This window comes from Monodelphis domestica, chromosome 4 (genome assembly GCF_027887165.1).
Source record: "Monodelphis domestica isolate mMonDom1 chromosome 4, mMonDom1.pri, whole genome shotgun sequence".
NCBI lineage: Eukaryota > Metazoa > Chordata > Mammalia > Didelphimorphia > Didelphidae > Monodelphis > Monodelphis domestica.
The window spans coordinates 249330095-249350721 of NC_077230.1; the positions used below are offsets into that span (position 1 = coordinate 249330095).

The 20627-nt window shown below is 34.2% G+C and overlaps 1 protein-coding gene across 9 annotated transcripts in view; it reads right to left on the reverse strand.

Moving 5' to 3' along the window:
• Positions 1 to 9156: 9156 nt before the first annotated feature.
• GRIA4 (glutamate ionotropic receptor AMPA type subunit 4) overlaps positions 9157 to 20627 on the reverse strand; it is a 478222-nt gene continuing 466751 nt past the window's right edge. For 3 of the 9 annotated variants that reach the window (XM_007494900.3, XM_001371470.4, XM_016433880.2), the window contains 3 exons: positions 19318 to 19432; positions 16690 to 16824; positions 9157 to 10037 (listed from right to left, as the gene is read on the reverse strand). In XM_007494900.3, coding sequence (XP_007494962.1) covers positions 9873 to 10037; positions 16690 to 16824; positions 19318 to 19432 — 415 coding nt within the window. In that variant the 3' untranslated portion in view covers positions 9157 to 9872. Of the gene's footprint in view, positions 10038 to 16576; positions 16825 to 19317; positions 19433 to 20627 lie in introns of those variants that run through there. The other 6 variants (XM_056794448.1, XM_056794449.1, XM_003341225.4 and 3 more) reach the window with 4 other exon arrangements.

Sequence of the window (20627 nt, forward strand, 5' to 3'; positions counted from 1 at the left end):
GGAATGCCCATGATTTGGGGAATAGCTTAACAAGATGTGGTATGTGATTGTGATGGAATAGTACTATTATATAAGAAAAGATTAGCAGATTTATATAAAAAATGGAAAAACCCACATGAAATATGAAGAATTAAATGAGCAGAATCAAGAAAACATATGTATGTGTGTGTCTGTATATATATGTGTGTGCATATATATATATTTTCCCCCTTTCATTATATGGTATTTTCCTTCTTGCATGGTATGATCCAGTCAAACTGGTCTTATTTTTTCCCCTTAGATGGTCTATTTAATTTCCCATCTCTACATCTTTGTACTATTTCTAAAGCTAGTAACACTTTCTTTTTTCACCTCATACATACAATCTTTTAAATCCTTGAAGACTCGGTTTAAAAAGTGAAGCTTTCTCTAATTTCCTCAAGTGCTAGTGCCTCCTTTTATCCGATTTACTTTCTATTTTGACTCTATTCTGTATATATTTCCATGTACACATTTTGTCTCGCTCAGTAGAATTTCGAATTGATGAGAGTAAATGTGTTTTATTTTTCTCTTTGTTTTTTCATCAAAGTATGGTTGGAACAGAGTAGATGCTTAATAAATGCTGACTGATTGATTGGGATAAGGACAGTCCTTAAAAACCCTTTCAAATAAAGGATTGAATTGGGCTTTGCTATAATTGTTAAAGTAAAATAGAATTAGAAGTCTTCTAATGAATTTCTCTCCATTTACATTGTCTTATCATTTTCATCATCTTTACATAACAAACTCAAAACTGAAGGAATTTCTTGTCTTTGATTTTATGAGTTTCAAGTATCTCAGAATTCTGCTGGACTAGTTTTCTTTAAAGCCACTGGCACATATTCTATGCAACAAAATGCGCTTAACCATGAAGCAAGTGAATATGAGCCATTTCAGTTGATTTTGCTTCTCTAGTTCTACTGGCTGCCTCTGTCATACAATCATAGATTCATTTAGTGGGGTGTAACTGGCAATGTATCCCATTTTCCATTTCATTCCATCCTTTTACTCATTCTTAGGAATTTTATAAATTATAACATTAAATGGATATTTAGGATTTCATGGCACAAAGAGAATGTTAACCAAAGGGGATATGATCCTCACAAGACTGAAATTCAAAAGACAGAAATCCAAATAATTGCACTGAGGAAGAAAAGAAAGTTATCTATAGAGATGACTGCATTCATAGTGAATTCATCAACCAACAATAAAAACCAGACATGCCTAGTCAGTGTCAGGAGGGCAAGAAACATTAGATTGAGGATACATTACATGGAAAACACTGCCAGAGGACGATGATACAAAAAGAGAAATTTTTAAATGACTGACATAATTTAGCAGCTCAAATCTCCTTGCAGGAAAATGAAGCTATACAATAGAGAAGATAAAATGAGATGAGGGAAACTGAGTGGTCTAGATAAAGTGTTTTAAGAAGATTGAAGCTGGAAAAGTCTTTCAGCTGAAGTGACCAGGGAAATGGAATAGATAGCCTTTGAGCTCCGTAGTGGAAATAAGAAGGAACTCGATGGGAAGCAATATTTAGGCATCTGCACTCTCTGCATGTTGCAGAGTAGGACAGGACTGTGAAACCTTAAACAGTTTATCTAAAGTGGAGAATACAAAAACGGGGAACTCTATGAAATAATACCAGAAGAGTAGCTTGGAGACAAGCTATAAAAGAACTTAAATACCTGGTTAAGTGGTTGGCAGTTTGCCCTGGAGGTAACAGGGAGCTACTAAGGACTTTTGAGCAGTCCCGTAGCATGATCCGATTAATGTGACAATGGGGAGGTTTTCTACACCCTTTAGGTCAAAGTGGGCGTGGTTTTCTGAACTTGCGATATACGTTTGGAAGCAACCAAAGAAGAGAATATTTATGAAGCACTTAGAGCATAGACTAGCAAATAGTAGGTGCTTAAAAACGACTTTCTTTACTCCCTCCCTCTTTCCCATCTGCTGAATCTAAGAAGCCTTAGGACTTCGGAGAGTTTCCATTCTCTCTTTTGCGTTGTTTCCTCCAATTAGAAGATGAGCACCTGGAGAGCAGGGATTGGTTTAGTTTTTCTATTTTTATCCCCAGTGCCTAGTATAGTGTTAAGCATATAGTAAGCTATTAATAAATGTTCCTCTCTCCCTTCCTTCCTTCCTTCCTTCCTTCCTTCCTTCCTTCCTTCCTTCCTTCCTTCCTTCCTTCCTTCCTTCCTTCCTTCCTTCCTTCCTTCCTTCCTTCCTTCCTTCCTTCCTTCCTTCCTTCCTTCCTTCCTTCCTTCCTTCCTTCCTTCCTTCCTTCCTTCCTTCCTTTCTCTTTTTCTTTCTCACTTTCTCTCTCTCTCTCTCTCTCTCTCTCTCTCTCTCTCTCTCTCTCTCTCTCTCTCTCTCTCTCTCTCTTGTTCATTCAATTTTTCAGGTTTTTTAGGGAATATTTTGTAATTGTCTTTATATAGATGTTGAGGATGTTTAAGTTAATTCACTCCCAGATATTTAATGTATTTTGTAGTTATTTTTGTTGGGACTTTTTATTATTCCTCTTTGGTATTCTTTTTATTACATAGAATTGCATTTGATTTAGTGAGCTTATTTTGTAACCAGAAACTTCAATGACTCATTAATTATCTCATTTATTTTATTTGTTCGTTCCCCTGAGAGTATGTAAATAAACCATCATGTTTTTAGAAAAGTGTTATTTCTGAATTTTCTTTTACTATCTTTAATGCCTTTAATTTCTTTCTCTCAATTCATTTTTATTCCTAGCATTTCTAGAATTGTCAAATAACAGTGAAGAAAGTAGGTATCCTTGTTTTATTTCTACATTTCATTAGGAATTTATTTTTGCCTTATTATCCTATTGATTTAACTTGATGATTGTTAATATATTTTTAAGAAATCTCTCTGTCTTTACGTTGTTGGTTTTTTTCTTAATAGCAGAAATAAATATTGTATTTTGTCAAAAACTTTTTTCCTAAATCTAATATGATCATGTTGCTTAGAGTGTTTGAACTTTACTAAAATTATGTTGTTTTCCTAATGTTGAATCATACTTTTATCTCTAATAATAAATCCATTATTATCATAGTGAATGATTTTTGAGTGAATTTCTATGGTAATTTTTGCTAGATTTTTGTTTAAAAAATTTGAAATAACCTTCATAGATGATAGTGGTTTATAGTATATTCCTTTTTTATCTATCTAGTTTTGAGTTTCAAGATTATATTGAAATAATGAGGGGAGTTTAGCAAAGTATTTTTTATTCTCAAATTTGGAGAATAATTTGTAGCATACAGTCACTAAATTTAATTTTAAAAGTATGATAGAATTCTCCCATATATCCATCTGGAAACTTGTTTATTTTAAAATTTATTAGTTCTAAAGTCTTTAGAATTTCCAATTTATTCTATTATTTTGGAAGTTTTCTCATTTGTACTTATTTTTATCTTGATTTGTTGCCTATGTAATTTTTAATAGTTGCTTATGCCATTTTATTCTTTTCTTTTTAATATCACTAAGGAATATATTTGAGGCTATATTATTTCCTTCACTAAAAGTCAGATCATAGAATTGTTTTATCTTGTTTTGACATTATTGTAGTCTTTTATAGCTTTTAATTATTTCTATCATTTATTCTTTGAAGAATTCATTTGCTTGGATTTCATTATGAAGTCTCAAATGAGGTCTCTGTCTTTGCCTTGAGTTCCCTAAATTGCTGTTTTTATTTCATTATGGTTTGTAATGGAAGTGTATTATATTTGTTCCCATTTATTTCCATCTTTCTATAATTTAATCTATGGCTTACTTTTCTAAAAAGTGTCATGGGATACTCAGAAATATATTTAGTATGTAGTGGTCTCATTTGGAAGGCACAGTAAATTTTTTTTATCTCAATTCTCTAAGAGTTTGCTCAGTTATTTATTTTCCTTTGTGTTTGTATTGACATTAAATTCCTCCAGATTTGAGAGAAGATTAAGACAGGTCTTGATCTCTTAGGATAACAGTAAGTTTTTTTGTGAATCAATAATTCCTTTACAAATTTAGCTGCTTTGCCATTAGATGCACATGCTTGTACTATTTATATTGTTTTGTTAAGAAGACTGTAATTAGGGCAGCTGGGTGGTTTAGAGAATGGAGAGCCATGCTCAAAGATGGGATGTCCTGGGTTCAAATCTATCTGAGATACTTCCTAGATATGAGACCCTGGGTAAGTTAACCCCAACTGCCTAGTTTTTACTGCTCTTTTGCTTTGGAACTTAGACTTAGTACCAATTCTAAGACAGAAAGTAATGGTTTAATTTACTTTTTTTTATCTTTAATGATAATTTGAATTTTTTTTTGTCTAATAGTATGATTAACAGTTCTTTTTTGATTCACCTGATACATAGTAAATTTTGTCCTTTTGGCCCATTGTGACATATATATATATATATATATACATATAAATTTATATGGTATATGCTCTTTAAAATAATACGATTCTTGTAAGTAATGGATGGTGAGATTTTTCTTTATTAGCCATTTTACTATTCTTTCATTTTATTGGATTGTTTAATCTATTCTCATTTAGTGTTATGAGTTAGGTTAATATTTTCCTCTGTATCAGTTTCTAAAGTTTTCAAAATTACTTTTAAAATATTTTAATTCCCCTTCCATTTTAAAGTAATACTTTTTATCTAGGGTTATATAAACTACTTTGATGTGACCTTACCTGTGGCCACAGGTTTGCATCCCCATTTCACCTCACACCTGTTTTTTAGCCCTTTCCTTTGTTTTGCAATTTTACTTCAGTAATTGGTTTTTTTCCTTCTTTTGCTTTTTAGTTTTATCTGTTCTTTTTAAAAATATTTTTCTTTATTCTCTATGTTAATACTCATACTATGGTGTTTTTTTTAAAATGTATTCCTTGATTCATGGTCTATATCCTTATTCCATCTTTAAAGAATTCCATATTTATATTCTTCATGGAATTAAATTTTCTGAAGTACCAGGTTTGACTTCCTTCTTCCATTTTATCGTCTTTATAGATCATATCACATTTTAACTTAAAAAAAAAAACAACTCTTCTGTTGCAGAATCAACACTAAGGATTGGTTCCAAGGCAAAAGAGTGGTTAGGCATCTGGGGTTAAGCAACTTGCTCAGGGTTATGCAGCTAAGTGTCTGAGATCACATATGAATGTAGGACCTGTCTCTAAGTCTGGTTCTCTTTCCATGGAGTCACCTAATTATTCCCTGCCCCTGCCCATTGAATTTTAGAAAAGAGAGACCTACTGTAGACAGAAATAATGTCTCATTGTAAAATTATTTTGCAAAATGTGGTGTCCAATTCTACCCCTGTCCTCCCCATGAGCATTCCCATTTTTACTGATCATTATATCTCATCTTTTGTTTCATTTCAAGTCCATCTTCCCCCTTTCTGTATATTAGGTACTCCCAGGTGTAAACCTCAAAATTCCTTAGACTTATAAATGTTGGAAATTTCACCATTGGGATATTTCATACTTGGAAAATTTCTTACTGATAGTCTATTGGAATGGGAACCCCATTGGCATGGGAGGTTCCTTCTCTTCCCTTCTTAAGATTACTTTAGGACAGAAACCCTTTGCTGAACAATGGAAAGGACTTTGACCTATGCTTAAGCATAGAACAGGAATTTCTTTGAGTCTTGATTGATTTTAGAATTGATACAATGGAGATACTTGGAATAAATCTCCACCCTATTCAGTCCTAATAGGATTGAGTAAGGGCTGCAGCCTAGATCAAAATTTAATTATTCCAATCTCTACCATACTCAAGTTAACAGGATTTAGAAAGGGCTGGAACAAAGGAGTAAAGATTTAATCATTTGAAAAATATGACCTTCAACAGACATGTGCAAAAGCCAGAAACCTCTGGGCGGTCCTGGGTTAAGCGAGAGCCTCCATTGACAGGGAAATTGATGAAGAGTGATTGGTAGATGTGAGGACTGAGGGGAGGCAACTTGGATGGTGTCCTTAAAGATAGGAGGGTCTGGAGACTCGGGGGAGGAGGATTGAGTTTTTGGTCGGTGTGGTTCCTGGGCTCTGATGAAGCTTGCTCTGAAGGAAGCTGAAGGTGGGGGCCTCTGAGACTGTTTCTCCATTTTGGACACGTGAGTGAAAGGGACTGATCTCTTTTCTTTGCCCCAGCTATCTAAGGGCTTGGGCCTTTTGGCCCAGCCTAAACAGAAGGGGTATTTAAGCCCTATTCCCTTCTCTCCCCTTTCTCTCTCTATATATATCTCTAATTCCTTTCTTGCTCCTATTGTAATTAAACTCCAAAAAAGGCTGACGGCTGACTTGAGTTTTTCATTTAGGAATTACATAGCTGATTCCTTGGCGACCTTAAATTAATATATATCAGTCTTTTAAAGTGATTCCCTTGTAACACAGGTGTTCACAATTCCTTGAGAAGGGTACTAATAGTGGAGTGTTAAAGTCTTTTAGTGATTGTCCTTTCTCAATTCACAGTCATCTCCCACCCCAATTAAGTCTTCTCCTACAGAAATATACTTCACTGAGACCTTTTACTTTATAGGGTTGAATCCTACTCTGAGTCCTCCAATTTCAGTTCCTTACTCATGCCATCTTATCATTCTCATGTATCTGCTCTTCTTGAAAATAAGAATTACAGTCCCTTGACTATTCACCCATGAACTTGATAAAGGCATAACATCCATTTTTTTTAATACTTCACCTCTTTCCTCCAATTTTTGTTCCCTTTCATTCTATAATTTTTGTACTACATTATATCTTCATTTGTCTTTAGGAAAGTCACATAGGTTTTTTTTTTTTAATGGCACCATTTTTGGACTTTCTTATGTTTCTTTAAATTCTGCTTAAATCTTTCTGCCTCTATGTGCTTTTTAATTTATTGATGATCACTATTAAAAACAACAACAAAACTTATGACATTACTTATATATTTCATTACTTACTCTTTTCTTTCCTACAATTCCTAAAAAATATAATTTTTCTTACATTTCTTGTGTTTCTGTGTTTTGGGATGCTTGCAAGTCAAATATTCTGTTCACATATATTTTAAAACAAAACATTTCTGGGACCTCTTTTGGTAAATATTCATCTTTTTAGCAGATTAACTTTATTGATCAGGCTCAGTGTTGCCAGTCACATGATTTTGGATTTTAACTTGAGTTTCCTTGCTTCTCAGAACATAATATTCCATTCCATTCTACAGTTTTTACTGGGTATAGAATAATTTCATGTACTTGATTTTAATTACCTTTATACCTGAAGATATTTCTTCTGGCCTTTTTCAAAATTTGTTGTTTATTATAGGAATTGATACATTTAGCTACTATGTGTCTTAGAGTTTGAAGCATATTTTTTTTCTGAAAGCAATTTGTGGCTCATTTAATTATTACTTTTTTCACATTCAGAAGTTCTAGGCAGTTTTATTTTGTTATTTCCAGCATTTTTATTGTTTAGTCATGTCTGATTCTTTCTCACCCAATTTGAGGTTTTCCTGGCAGAGACAAAATGTTATATTATTTCATTTTCCACCTCATTTTACAAATGAGAAAACTGAGGTAAGCAAGGATAAGTGACTTTCTCAGAGTCACACAGATAAGTATCTGCAACTGGATTTGAACTCAGGAAGATTCATCTTCCTAACTTTAGGTCTTGCACTATATACAATGTGCCACCTATCTGCCCAATTTCTCGCATTATTTTATTCATTATTTATGTTTGTCATGTGCTTCTGGGAGACCTATGACTTTATGTTGCCTGTGAATTCCATTTGTGAAGTCAATGCTTTTGGACTGTATAGAGATAATGTCTTTTAATATTTTTGCTCTTTGTTTCTGTTCTGTCAGTCCCTCCCCCCCCCACCTCTTGACATCATTTAAGTTCTTTTACTACTTCTAGTCTGCTATTTTTTCTTTTATGAATTAAATTTCTCTTTCAAACTATAATTTTTTGTTATTGCTTCATGATCTAATGGGATTTCACAGGATTTTGTGTTTAATTAGATATTTGATCACTTTTTCTTTGTCTTGTAATATTTGTTAAGGGTTTTGTAATCTCTATGAGATTTTAGATCTTTCTTTGCCTTCTACTTTCAGATCTTCTTTGTTGATTTATCAGGAGGGGATCCCAGTTTGAACCATAAAGATAACTACCCTGGTCATTTTGTGCAAATTTATTTATCTTTACTGGGAGTGATGATATCTAGTCTGCAGTCTGGTTGATCATGTGGAAAAGGAAAGGCAAGATCTCTTCTATCCATATGTCCTGTCCATACCCCATTCTCTCCAATCAGAAACTCCAGAAGGAAAAAAAAATGAGATCATCTTTGCATATAACCATATATACTCAGAAGAGAAGCTGCTGCTATGGTTTTATAGCAAATGACTTTTTTTTAACCCTCCTCTGTGATCAATAGTGATATTCCACTGTTATAATCTCTGCTTGATTCACTTCTTGACATAATTTACTTCATTTTTTCCCCCTCAAGAGCAAAATTACTCTAAAACAATTTTTAAGAGAATATGTATAAAATACAACAGCTTTCACACAAATTCTGTTGTGTAGTTTTCTGCATTTGGGCATAAGAATCTTTGTTGTAGACCTAATAGTACTCTTATTTCCTTTGATTAAATGGGCAGTGAATGTCCAATACAAGAGATTTTCTACTCAGTGAGCCATGTTCATGGCATATTGATCCATCAGTGACTCTGCCTCTAACCATCTTTTTTGCTGGTTTTCTCACAAGAAGTACAAATGGATTCCACTCTACCTGCAGACTCCACATTTGACACTTTCTCCTTTCTTTTATTGTTGCTGTTTTTTAAAATTTCTTTTTTAAGTGACCTTCAAACATTTGGAAAACAAATCCAGGCTCTGTAGTATTATAAGAACGTTTGTTGTTTTATTTTTTTTTTGTTGGGTACAAAAACCACAATTTTGTACACAGAACAAGATTATAAATAATATTGGTAGCATGAGTGACCCGTAGTCTTTTTGATTCTACACTGCAGACGGATGATGTAACGTCAACATTTTTTTTCTTTTTTGCTTTATTTCCCCTACTTAGACAAATGTAATCTGTGGGACACTGACTGGTGTGTAACAGAATGAAGATAACAGCAAACAAGAAGATGGCCAACAACTTTTATAAAAAACATGTCTCTGAATTTTATTACAGTGATGCCATTTATATCAATTATTGCAATGAATTGTTCCCTAAGATGGTTAGAAAAAAGAATTGTGTTGTCCTCTACTGAATTTACATCAGTTAAAAAGCAAGCATGTTTCGATATTCCTCATTTTCCTCAAAGGAAATGTAAATAATTTCTTTTACTTTTCACAGGATTTACATGTTTGTTTATTATTTTTTCATCACAGTTTTGTGACATTTCCACAGCGGGATATTCTTCCATTGTATACATGGATGTTTGGGAGACACAGGTTAGCATGTTCATTGACTTCTATAGCTATTTAATCCCTCTCCGCGAAGTCCAAGGTAAAAGTGTTGTCCTTTCTGAGCAAGTCCTTCACAGTTTAATGCGCTAATTGGCAAGTCTTATTAGTTTTAAGTCCACTCGAGTGAAATTTGTTGCTGTTAATACACCCGTCCCAGTTCCCCCCCCACCCCCAAAAAATCTAAATTATGAATTTTCCTGATATAAAATCTGAGTTTGGGTTTCCGAGCTGAGCTCATGCACACATTGTTGCTGATGATGTCTGGCGCATTCGGACGTACTTCCCGTTCTCAGCCAAATTTCGGAGTTCATCAGTGACACTCCCATGTCGTGACAAGCTGTGCTGTGTTTCCATCAGTCACCAACACAGTTTTAATTAAGGCACTCAATTAATTTTTTGGTTTTTATGGTAGGTCCGATGCAATTACAGCCAATCCTGAACTTTGTCTAATTGTAGTTCCAGAGTGTACAGCTTTTGGGCAGTCGGGAGTCAATACACGGCCATTTTCTCCGACACTCCCCGTGATGGATAATCTGGCTTTGTTTCTTATGGCTTCAGAAAAGGTCAGCTAAGTTGCATGGAAAGAAAATAGGGAAAAAGGTGTTACAATATTTCTATCCTATTGGCAGAATATGATACAACAAACACCAAAATGTTAATATTTAGACATCTGCATTTTTCATATGCTTTTTGTTTTCCAAAAACCGCATATAAAAAATACTCAGCTACATTGGGAAGAAGTCAATTTAGAGATTGTGATAAGAGAATTTTTAGAAAAACAATGACTTTTTAAGGCAAATTTAAAACCAGGATTAACTTAATAAAAAGAGCAAATTCCTTAGCCTAAGTCACTCTATGCTGAAGAGCCTACCTCAACCAAGTTTAAGTTGAGTTAGTTTTAAATATTATATATGTGTATATGTATATGAAACCTATCACCTTCTTTGCTATGTATGTTTTAAATAGAAAAATTCTTCTTTTAAAAGTATGATCCTCTATATAACCTACATATAGCTATAATTTCTGCCAAGTCCTCTCTTAACTAAATAGATCTCTCCACAAACATCTCCATTCATTCACACCACTTTAAGACACGACCCAAACAGCACAAGTAGTGACGGACAGCTGACTACATATTTAGTATGGACATTTAGGAATAGATTTTTAAAGAGTATTTTTTGAGAGGGACATGTAGCAAGAGACAATATGGAAGCCCATCAGTATGGACACTTAGCCAGACTCACTTTTCTTGTGAGGCAGACCTCTGAATGTTTCTTTTAGTATCTTTGCTCACAAATATCTTCCTATAGCAGTTGTGAGGGGGGAGTATAATAGGAGAAACAACTATGAAAATATATCCTATTGTTCTTATGGAGATCTTTTCATTGTTTCTAGACCCGAGTTTGAATGTTAATTTACAAAAGGGACCAATTAATAGAGGAAGACAATGAAGTCAATTATTTGACTCATCTTTTTCCAGAGGAGAAACTTTATTTCTGTTACTGTGTCTGGGTTTGTCAATTTCTTCAGGAAATTCTTTAGGCTATATTTATTTTGCATGGCTATTGAAGGCATTAAAATAAGAAACCTTTTACCAATGGACAGAACCTTGGAGATAATTTGTTCCAACTTATAATTTTTCTCATAATAAACCTGAGACCAAGAAAGGTGAAATAATCTATCCATAGGTAATAGTGGCATAGTCCAGTTTAGAAATCTAGTCATTTTCATGTATTTTGCCCCCAAATGATTTAAAGTCAGCTTTGAACAGTGCTATTAGGAATGGACTTGTGTCCCTGACTAACTGGCTTATAGCTTTAACTGTTAGTAGCTATGGCTAATAAATATAACAAAAAAGGATGAAGAGAAAGATCAGCACTCCTCATATATTTAGAGATCTTCATCTACTCCCTATAGAACTTATGCTTTGGGTGTGGAAATAGGATGGCCATAGATAGAAAATCTAAACTTGGCATGTGCTTTTTCTAATGTAGAGTAAAACTGAAAACTTAAATTCTAACTGAAAGCAATAAAAATGCAGCTAACTTTGGCCTCTAGATGAACAACTCTCCAGATGCAAATGAAAAAGAATTGAGTGAGATTCCATACATGGAGGAGACTTTGAACAATAAATATGGTGTGAGAAAGGAACTGAAAAATGAACTTTTAATTTCCTGTTACCATCCTCATTTGAGGCTAATTCTATTCCTCCAAGGTTTTCAGTATGTCATACAACGATCAGTTAAAGGAACTGATGATGTTTAGATCAGAAAAGAGAAGTTTTAGAGCAATATGATATCTACTTTCCTTTATTGAGAAGAACTGTTCAATTTGGTTTTAAAAGGTGGGACTGAAAAATGGGTAGAAGTGCAAAGAGACAGTATTAAACTCAATAAAAAGAAAAATTTTCTAAGAAAGAGAATAGTCAAACCCTGAATGGCATGCCTAGATAGTAGATTCCCTATCACTGGAGCTTTTCAAGCAGAGATTTATTGAGACTATTATAAAAAGGATTCAAACTTTGGGTAAGAACCTCTGATAACCTCTGAATTATCTTTCATTACTTAGATACTTTTGAGGACAGAGTTCTTTAAGGAATTCCTATGTGATGTTGGGGATCCATATACCTTCTATCTACCTATTGTATGAGTGGGAAACTCAATTTATCTTTCTGTTCCTCTGTTTTTTCATCTGCAAAATGATAGGGTTTGAATGTGAGAATGTACCTTAGTAGAAACAGCAGTGATCTGGGATTCAGAAGACCTGGGTCAAATGTTAATTTTACCACCTGCATAATCTTGGACAAGTTCCTTAACCTTTCTGGACCTCAATTCCCATCTCTAAAATGAAGGTGTTAGACAATATGATCCATAAGGTTCCTTTAATAACCTTGGTTTTAAGGAAAATAAGCTGGACTGGCAGGTCTGAGTCCTGTCTTATACTTACAAGTTGTGTGAACATGGGCAAATCACTCAATTTCTCTGTGTCTCATTTTCTTCCTTTTAAAAAGAGGCATTAGAGCACCACTTCAAAGAGTCGTTGTGAGGATCAAAGGAAATAATATATGTTAAACACTATCTAAGTCTTAAAACATTATATAAAATGTCAGCTATTACCTTTACTAATTCCTCCAGTCTCTATTGTTTAATGATCATTAAGGTTTCTCTATCTTAAACATTTATAGGTGCATTACTCCATGGCTACGCTCACTGACACATTTTCTTAGTAGCATCAGCACTCTAAGTTTTTACAACCTTGGACAAGTCATTTCTCTGATTCTCTGATTCCACAAAAAGAATGAATGAGGAAAATTAAGATTAACTCACAGGATTGTAGTTAGGCTTTATCTATTGTCATGGATTCCCCAGAGAATACATCTTCAGGCAACTTTGGATTCCTTGCACTCATTCTTTCTGTCTCCTCTTGTGTTAATAGTCCCCTGAAGATTCCTGAGATTTCTAAACCTGGTCACATATGTGAGTCAGGTTGGGGATACCCAAGGGCCTGGATAAGGTTCCTGGATATTCATCTAACTTGGGATTTCTCTCTGGGGCTGGATGACTCCCAAGCCAAACCCTGGTTTATGCAATATGGCTGTATGAAAATGGTCAGAATATTGGATTATTCACTAAATTTTCTCTAATAAAGGAGATACTTTGAGATGGTTCTAGGCATTTCTGCTTCTCTGGAGTGTTTATAATTTCATGGATGTACACTCTTCTTTATAACAGTAGAGGCCAAGCCCTTCCATACCTTCTCCTTCTGTGTGATTCATGCCCATGTTCTTTCATATGAGGACTGATGGAATGTGCTGGAGGCTTGACTTTGATTCTCTTTAACATATTATAGAAACTATTGGAGCTCTTGGGCTAGCCATCTCTATTCTCTAATTTTTTCTATATGTCAGGCTCCCCTGTTCTAGCAACGCATATTCTGGATGACATTTTCTATAACTTCATTGACATGTCAATTCAAAATTAGCTATATAAAGTAGATTACATACACACACCATATATTGTCCCATTTCTCTCTTAGTCACATTAAATATTTATTCTAATGAGGTCAGTATATTCTATGATTTTTAGCCATCTAGTACCACCAAGGAGAGAAGCAATATTAAAAAAGATGGACATTTGTGGCAAGGAGTAATGTAAGATAATTGAAAGCATGGACCTTACATTTATATATTAGATAAACTGGATATTTTTTGGTAAATCATCTGACCAATTAAATATTGTCACTATTTTCAGCATTTGAGGAATAGAGTTATTTAAAAAATAATATTAAGGAAAAGAGAGCTTTGGTCCAGCTGTTCATTGGGCAGCAATCCTACCAAAGAGTGTACTGAAGACTTTAAGTGAAGCACATTTTCTACACTATTACTAAGAACTTGCTTCTGTAAGGGTTTGCTATAGGTACCCATATAGTGCTACATCTTTGTGGTTGTTGGCTTTACTTATATTTCTTTTGGAAGAAATCTCAGTATGGATTCAATTCCATGTCACAAAAAAACTTGATTGTTGAATCACTGCATTGAAGGATAGCAGTAATACAGTCAGGGACAAATACATTGTCAACCAAAGGAAAAGCTCCTGTGATACAGCATGCCTACTCTTGTTTTGGATATGCCTTTAATAACAACATCCTGTGCATACTCCCATCATTATTCATTTCTAAAATGTCAAAATTTCAGCATCTTCTAACACCAATAGTCTAATTTCCCTTTTTTTATTTTGTGCTCTTATGGAGCAGATTAAAGGGAAATATCTACTAAAATCAACCTGAGTTCTGGTTTGGGCTTGGCTACACTGGTTATTCTTGGTTTTTGATCTTATTCCTTTATAGGTTGGTCAATTGGATGTAGTCATTCTTCCCAATAACATTCAGTTTTCAAAGGTCTTATTGATATAAGGATGATTGTCTTTGAACTACTGGTCTTTTGAATAATTTTGAAAATGTCAAGAGACCTGGGGAGCTTAAAGGTTAATTAAGATTTAGCAAAAAAAAATATTTGGTGAATGATTACAGGAAAGAATTACTTCTGAACTTGTTTCCTTAAGACTAAGACTTAAAAAATACAGGAATATCAATGTTACATTTTCCTCTGAAATCTATTACTTTAAAAGTTAAGCCTTAGTTACAAGATGATTTATGGAGAATGTCCATGACCATATTATGGTGCCAATCTAAAATGTTATTTTCATATTAATGCTATGTAAGGAAGTATGGATATTACACCTGAATTTTAACATCTTCATAATCTTTTTGAATGAAGTGGAATTTTCAAGTTATTCTTTTCTTTACCTCTTGTAAGTAGAATGGCATGTGAAAGTTCTTTTTTAGTATCTTGTCTATTGTCGGGCCCTGCTGATGACCAGGATGCTCTTTCCATGTCAAGAAATCCACATTTTTGATACAGTGGCAAAAGAGCTTCTACAAAATAAATCTACTCGGAATGTTTTCTGTACATTGAACTCTAGGAACTAATAGATTGTTTTCTATCCTATGGAAACATTGAATGTCTCTGGAAACAATATGAGGAAAGAATGCCCACTAACTTGACATTTCCTCAGCTTAGAGTCCAGCAAGTGGATGAATTGCCCAAAGTTATTTGAGCAATTTCAGCAGTCTAGAAGAAATATAGCAGTCTACTCTTCTTGGAACAGTTCTTCTTTGCAAAATTGAGAGAATGACTTCCTTTATGATAAACTATACTCTGCAGGATTCAGCTATTGCTTTTCTGAATTCCAGATAGAAACCAATGGAATGACAGTAAAAAAAAAAAGGATTATTTTTTTAAAGAGAAAGAAACCATTACAATTTAGAATAGTTTCAAGTTTTTTTCCTTCATTTCAATTTTCTAGTAGTCAATACCAAACAGTAGTGCAAATTTTTCTTGAATAACTTTGTAGATATATCCTATTCTTATTGAAAATTGAGTGGGTCTTTATTTTATAACATCCTAATTTGCAATGTCAGAAGAAATAGTCCTATTAATAATTTAATATGAACATTTTAAAGTGGGCATGTTGAATTGAAGACAAAATTTCCTTAAAGTTTAATCTAAAATAATTTAGTCTATTAATAGAAAAAAGGAGAGGATTTTAGATTTTTGAAAGTAATTTCTACCTCCTTGGACAAATGATTCCTGATCCTTATTTTCCTCAAGAGTTATGAAAGAGAAAAAGCACAACTGCTTTACTGGGGTGTCGTTAGGCCTTATTGCTTGCTTGACATATTTGTTGTAGATGGATCATATGCACTATAACTGACTTGGACTTGCAAAACAGGTGCCTGGTTAAAAATCAATTTGATTTGCTTCCATTAATAAGAACGTCTTACTTCTGCTGGATCCTTCCAATAGAGCTAAATACTCAAATGTAGCTTTGGTTCCATTATTCTTATAAACCTTAGATTCTCACTCACTTCAAAAAGAGTTTTTACCTGAAAGCAGAATTGAACCTAAAAATATCTTCACTACCTAAATTGTACCTAAAAAAAAAGACCTCACTATCACTGCTAATGTTCTGTCTCTCAGTCCCACCTCTGAAATATACATAATACCCATGTAATCTTGGGTAAATGATTTAATGTCCCTAGGCCTCTGTTTCCTAATATGTAAAATGATGGGGTAAGACTAGATTTCCTCCAAGGTACCTTCTAGCTCTACATATATGTATTCACATACTGACAAGACAATATCTGATGTCTGGTAACTAAGAAAATGTATAATACAGAAAGGGAGCTCTTTGAAACAAAAATGACCTTAGCCAGAAATAGGAACATGCTGCCTATGTAGACCTTTAAATGAAAGGCCTCTTTTTTGCTTCAACTTGAATTTCATGTAGCAGGCCTCTTTGGATTGATTCACAATAGCAAAGTTCTTTTAGTTTGTTTGTTTGATCCTTGCAATGCAGATGTCTATGAACAACACAAAAGAGTGTATATGTACATCTGCAGCCAAAGAAACTGAACCACTTTGCACTGGTTTCCAAAAAATAGAAAGCTCTAATTAGAAGCAAGCATTACCACCACTGGACAGACAGGTCACGACACTGCATTTACAGGATGCATCACCCACTCACTGTAGTTGGCCCTAAGTCCTACCCCTAAATTTTAACACTTTCGGTTCCATATACGTTGTAACCTTCTCTATAAGTGGCTAAATTCTGGTTATTCTGCGAGGAAGTTGGGTTAAAAGTCTGTGCACTCTTTGCCACCTTCATTCGCTTTGCCTCTGCCCTGGACTTGTAACAGAACTCTATCAAAGCCACCAGCATGGCCAAGCCCAAGCCGCCAACCAGAATGTAGAAGACTCCAGCGACGTTGCTCAGGCTCAAGGCACTCGTCTTGTCCTAGGGAGAGAGAACCGCCTCAGTTAGTGATGAAAATGTGGCCCCCCCAAAGCAAAAAGTACAATGCGGCATTCAGACAGCAAGTACGAATAAGAACAACTTTTATGTCAGAAGGATTTTATCATGGGCTTTGGGCTGTCGGATTTTAAAATAAAGCCAATCGGGGAAGAGTTCCTGAGCAAGACTACTTTGATTGCTTGCATATTGGGGATATAATTGGACTCGATAACAGCTATGTGATATGAACATTGCGAAGCAGACAATTAAAACCACTTTACTCTCCCATATCAACAATTAGGAAATATTTAGACAGGGTGTCAGATAGGTTACGAGGGCAAAAATGCTTTTCTAAAAAATTTGCAACATGGATTGGGAGTTGGTTTAACTGTATAAACATGATGAGCACATTTTTCAACATCTGCCATTTCATTTGGGGAATGATTTGACTCCTCCCCCTCCCTTCCCACCCTTTATTAAGGTTCTTAACACCAATTATTTCATCATTCATGGTTATGGTTTGAACAATCATGTGCAAACAAAGTGAAATGCTAGTCAATCATTTTAAAAGCCATTCTACATAGAAAAATCCACCTTTAACTAGTAAACATCAAAAATACACATTTTTTCATAGATATTACACTCATGACAGATATGTGTTATGTTGGCCATGGATAGGTGGATTTATTCTACCAAAGTATTTCAGCAATGAAATTATTCATGTCTTAGCACAGCTATGAATATTTTTAAATGATCTTTTTAAAATTCTTACTAAGATACTTTTAATTAGATGATGTTTTGGGTCATCCATCTTATCACAATATATTTTAAAGTAGCCAAGCACATGATTTTTATTTATTGGAGACATTAAGATGCTCACAAAACCTCTGGATTTTCTCATCATTGGAAATATATTTATGAGGTAAAATGCATGACAGCATATAACCCCACATTTTTATGAAGCCTTTGAAGGGAGTTAGTGGTCTAAGCAATGGCCTCAGGTTATCATTTTCTCAGAATTAAGATAATGGAAAGCATGGATAGAACTATTGGTGGTTTAATTTAAAGATGCACTATTTGTTCTGAAATATTGTAGTAGTTATGAGAACTCAGTGTGAATTTACATGGATACTCTTGTTGACTTCATCTCTGCTAAGACACATCATGGCACAGGCATCAAATGTCCTGGCTGGAGATGTTAAAGAAATTTCACTATCTCAGAGGAGAATCATTATATTCTGGTTCAAAGCCAATGCTATTGTGCCTAAGAAGTCAGAAAATGCATTGGAAAATCTGATAGCCTAACAAAAAACTTCTTAATTTAGAATTTTTCCTGTTTACTATTTCAGATTTGTGAAATTCTATTCTTAATAATGACCCTTAGGTTATATGCCTCATATCAAACATTAAGTGCTATCTTATACCTTTTCAGAAAAAAATGAATAATTTCCAATAAACATACATGTTCAATTATTCCTTAACCAGAGCACCAGATCTATATATGTGATTATATATTTCTATTTGCACACCTGTATGTACAAATGTAGACATAGCAATATTTTTATATATGTGTATTATGAAATACATGACATGGCAGGATAAACTTCCACCTCTAACACATACTATCTGTATGACTATGGATCATTCCCTTAATCTGTCATATGTCATATGTAACTCATTAATAAAGACCACATGGGAGTCACCATATGGGAAAATAATTCATTTTCTGCACCTACAAAATCAGGTTTGATGAAAAATCCATATCTGTAATCTATATTTTCTGTTACCTTGCAATATTATTTTTATTCTTTGGTAATCATTAACTTAATCTGTATCCAAAAGAACTAAGATCATAAGTACTACAATTTTCCAAAATCAGATTTTGTGAGTCAGAAATTTGGGGTCTTGAAAAATGTTATTAATCCCTGAATAACTTAATGGGAGAATTTAGAAAGCTAGTACACTTGATCAGACCTACATGGAATAGTGCTTCTTTAAACTAAACTGGATCCTTTAAATGGATTTGGGGGAATTAGCATTATTGAACCCTTCTGGGTGAACATTCATTTATTTAATGTAAATTTTTCTTTATTCTCATTGACTTTATAAAGGTTACCACCCATGGCAACTTTTGTAAATATAGTAAAAGCTTCTGAATTGATGAAGTCTTGGGATTTTGAACCCCAAAGAAAATGGAACAAGGGGTTCCAGGTAAGCTGGAATACCCTAACATTAACAGAAAACAAAATGCATCTTTTCTGCATTTAGCAAAGTTCATTTTTTGCATAAAATAAGCCTCAATATTGGGAGAGCAAGTGGGTTGTACATATATATTTTTTAAGCCAGACCCCATTTGAAAAGCTAATGAACTTAATTCCAACGTGGGGCTGTGCTAGGAAGAGGAATGCTCATTGCTTAGTTTCCATCTGTGTTTGACCATGGCTCCCTTTAGTGTTGGGTGAACACAAGAGGAGGTCCCGAGCTGCAGTGACTAACCTTGCTTCCAGAGTCCTTGGGTCCACATTCACCTTTATCGTACCACCATTTGTTTTTCAGCTTGTCTAAGACGCCTGCCTCACTGAGTTTCAAAACGGCAAGGTTTACAGGAGTTCTTCACGTGGAAAATAACATAAATAACATTATATATGTTATTTTATGTTATTCAAGTAAAACTACATTAGAATCGCATGGCAAAGTGACAGAGCAGAGGCCACAGTGGGTGTTATGTCTTGTACTATAGGCCCAGGTTTAGAAACAGACATACAACTGGGGCCTGCTCCATCGCTTTAGGTAACAGGCACATACTGCTAGGGAAGATTGGTAAATAAAAGGTATGCAATTACTGTGAACCCAAAACTATTGGCTTTGCACAGTTTCTTCAATATTCAGAATTTTTCGTCTCAATGTAAAAATTTAACTGACTTACTCCATAAACACAATTACTTTGTTTCTTTTTAGACTTTATATGTTTTCAGAATTTATTACAACAGACGGACATCGTAAAAGCTGGCTTCAGTTCATTTCATTTCCTGCTTTTGTTTATGATGATGATAGGATTATATTTTATGCCATGAAGCATGCCTCCAATATCTGCTATCATATTCATTTGGCTACTTTTCATATACAACACCTTGCCAATAGAAGGATGACTTAGGCTTTGTTGAGAAAAGATCACTAATTCCTAAAAAACAAAAGAAGGTCATTAACCAATAGTATTTTAAAGTACAAACCCATGAGTTCTTCTGGAATAACAGGTCTTTATAATCTTCATTTCTCTTGGTATTATTTAACAAGCAGGGTCATTAAGATAAATCTAAACATAATCCAATGCCAACATATTAATATAATCAAGTTACTATAATTATGTAGGAAAGTTCTTATAATATAGTTAAAAACACTTCAGGGTACCAGACCCCTAAACTGTGAATAAGGCACAACCAGAATATTTGATATCACTAAGAAGCTACCTTTCATGAGAAAGTCTAGTGTCTTCCAACAATTTCTTTGTTAACACCAGATATTGTTGGAGGAGGCAAAGAAGTGAAGATATTTACTAGTACTGTTGGTTTATTATCTCAAAGAATGTACTTGTGTCTGTATATCTGTTTTCTAGAGAAATATAAGTATTTCCTTTATAGTTTCTATCTGCTCCTTTAACTCTGTGTAGAGCACAAGAATAATGTGCTGTGATACAAAGAACAATGATTTAGAACCCATTAGATCTGGGCCCTCTAGATTGTTACTGTCAGTCTCATCTTCTGTTAAATGAGTGGTAGGCTATGCTAGGCTTGGTTAGACTATCAGAT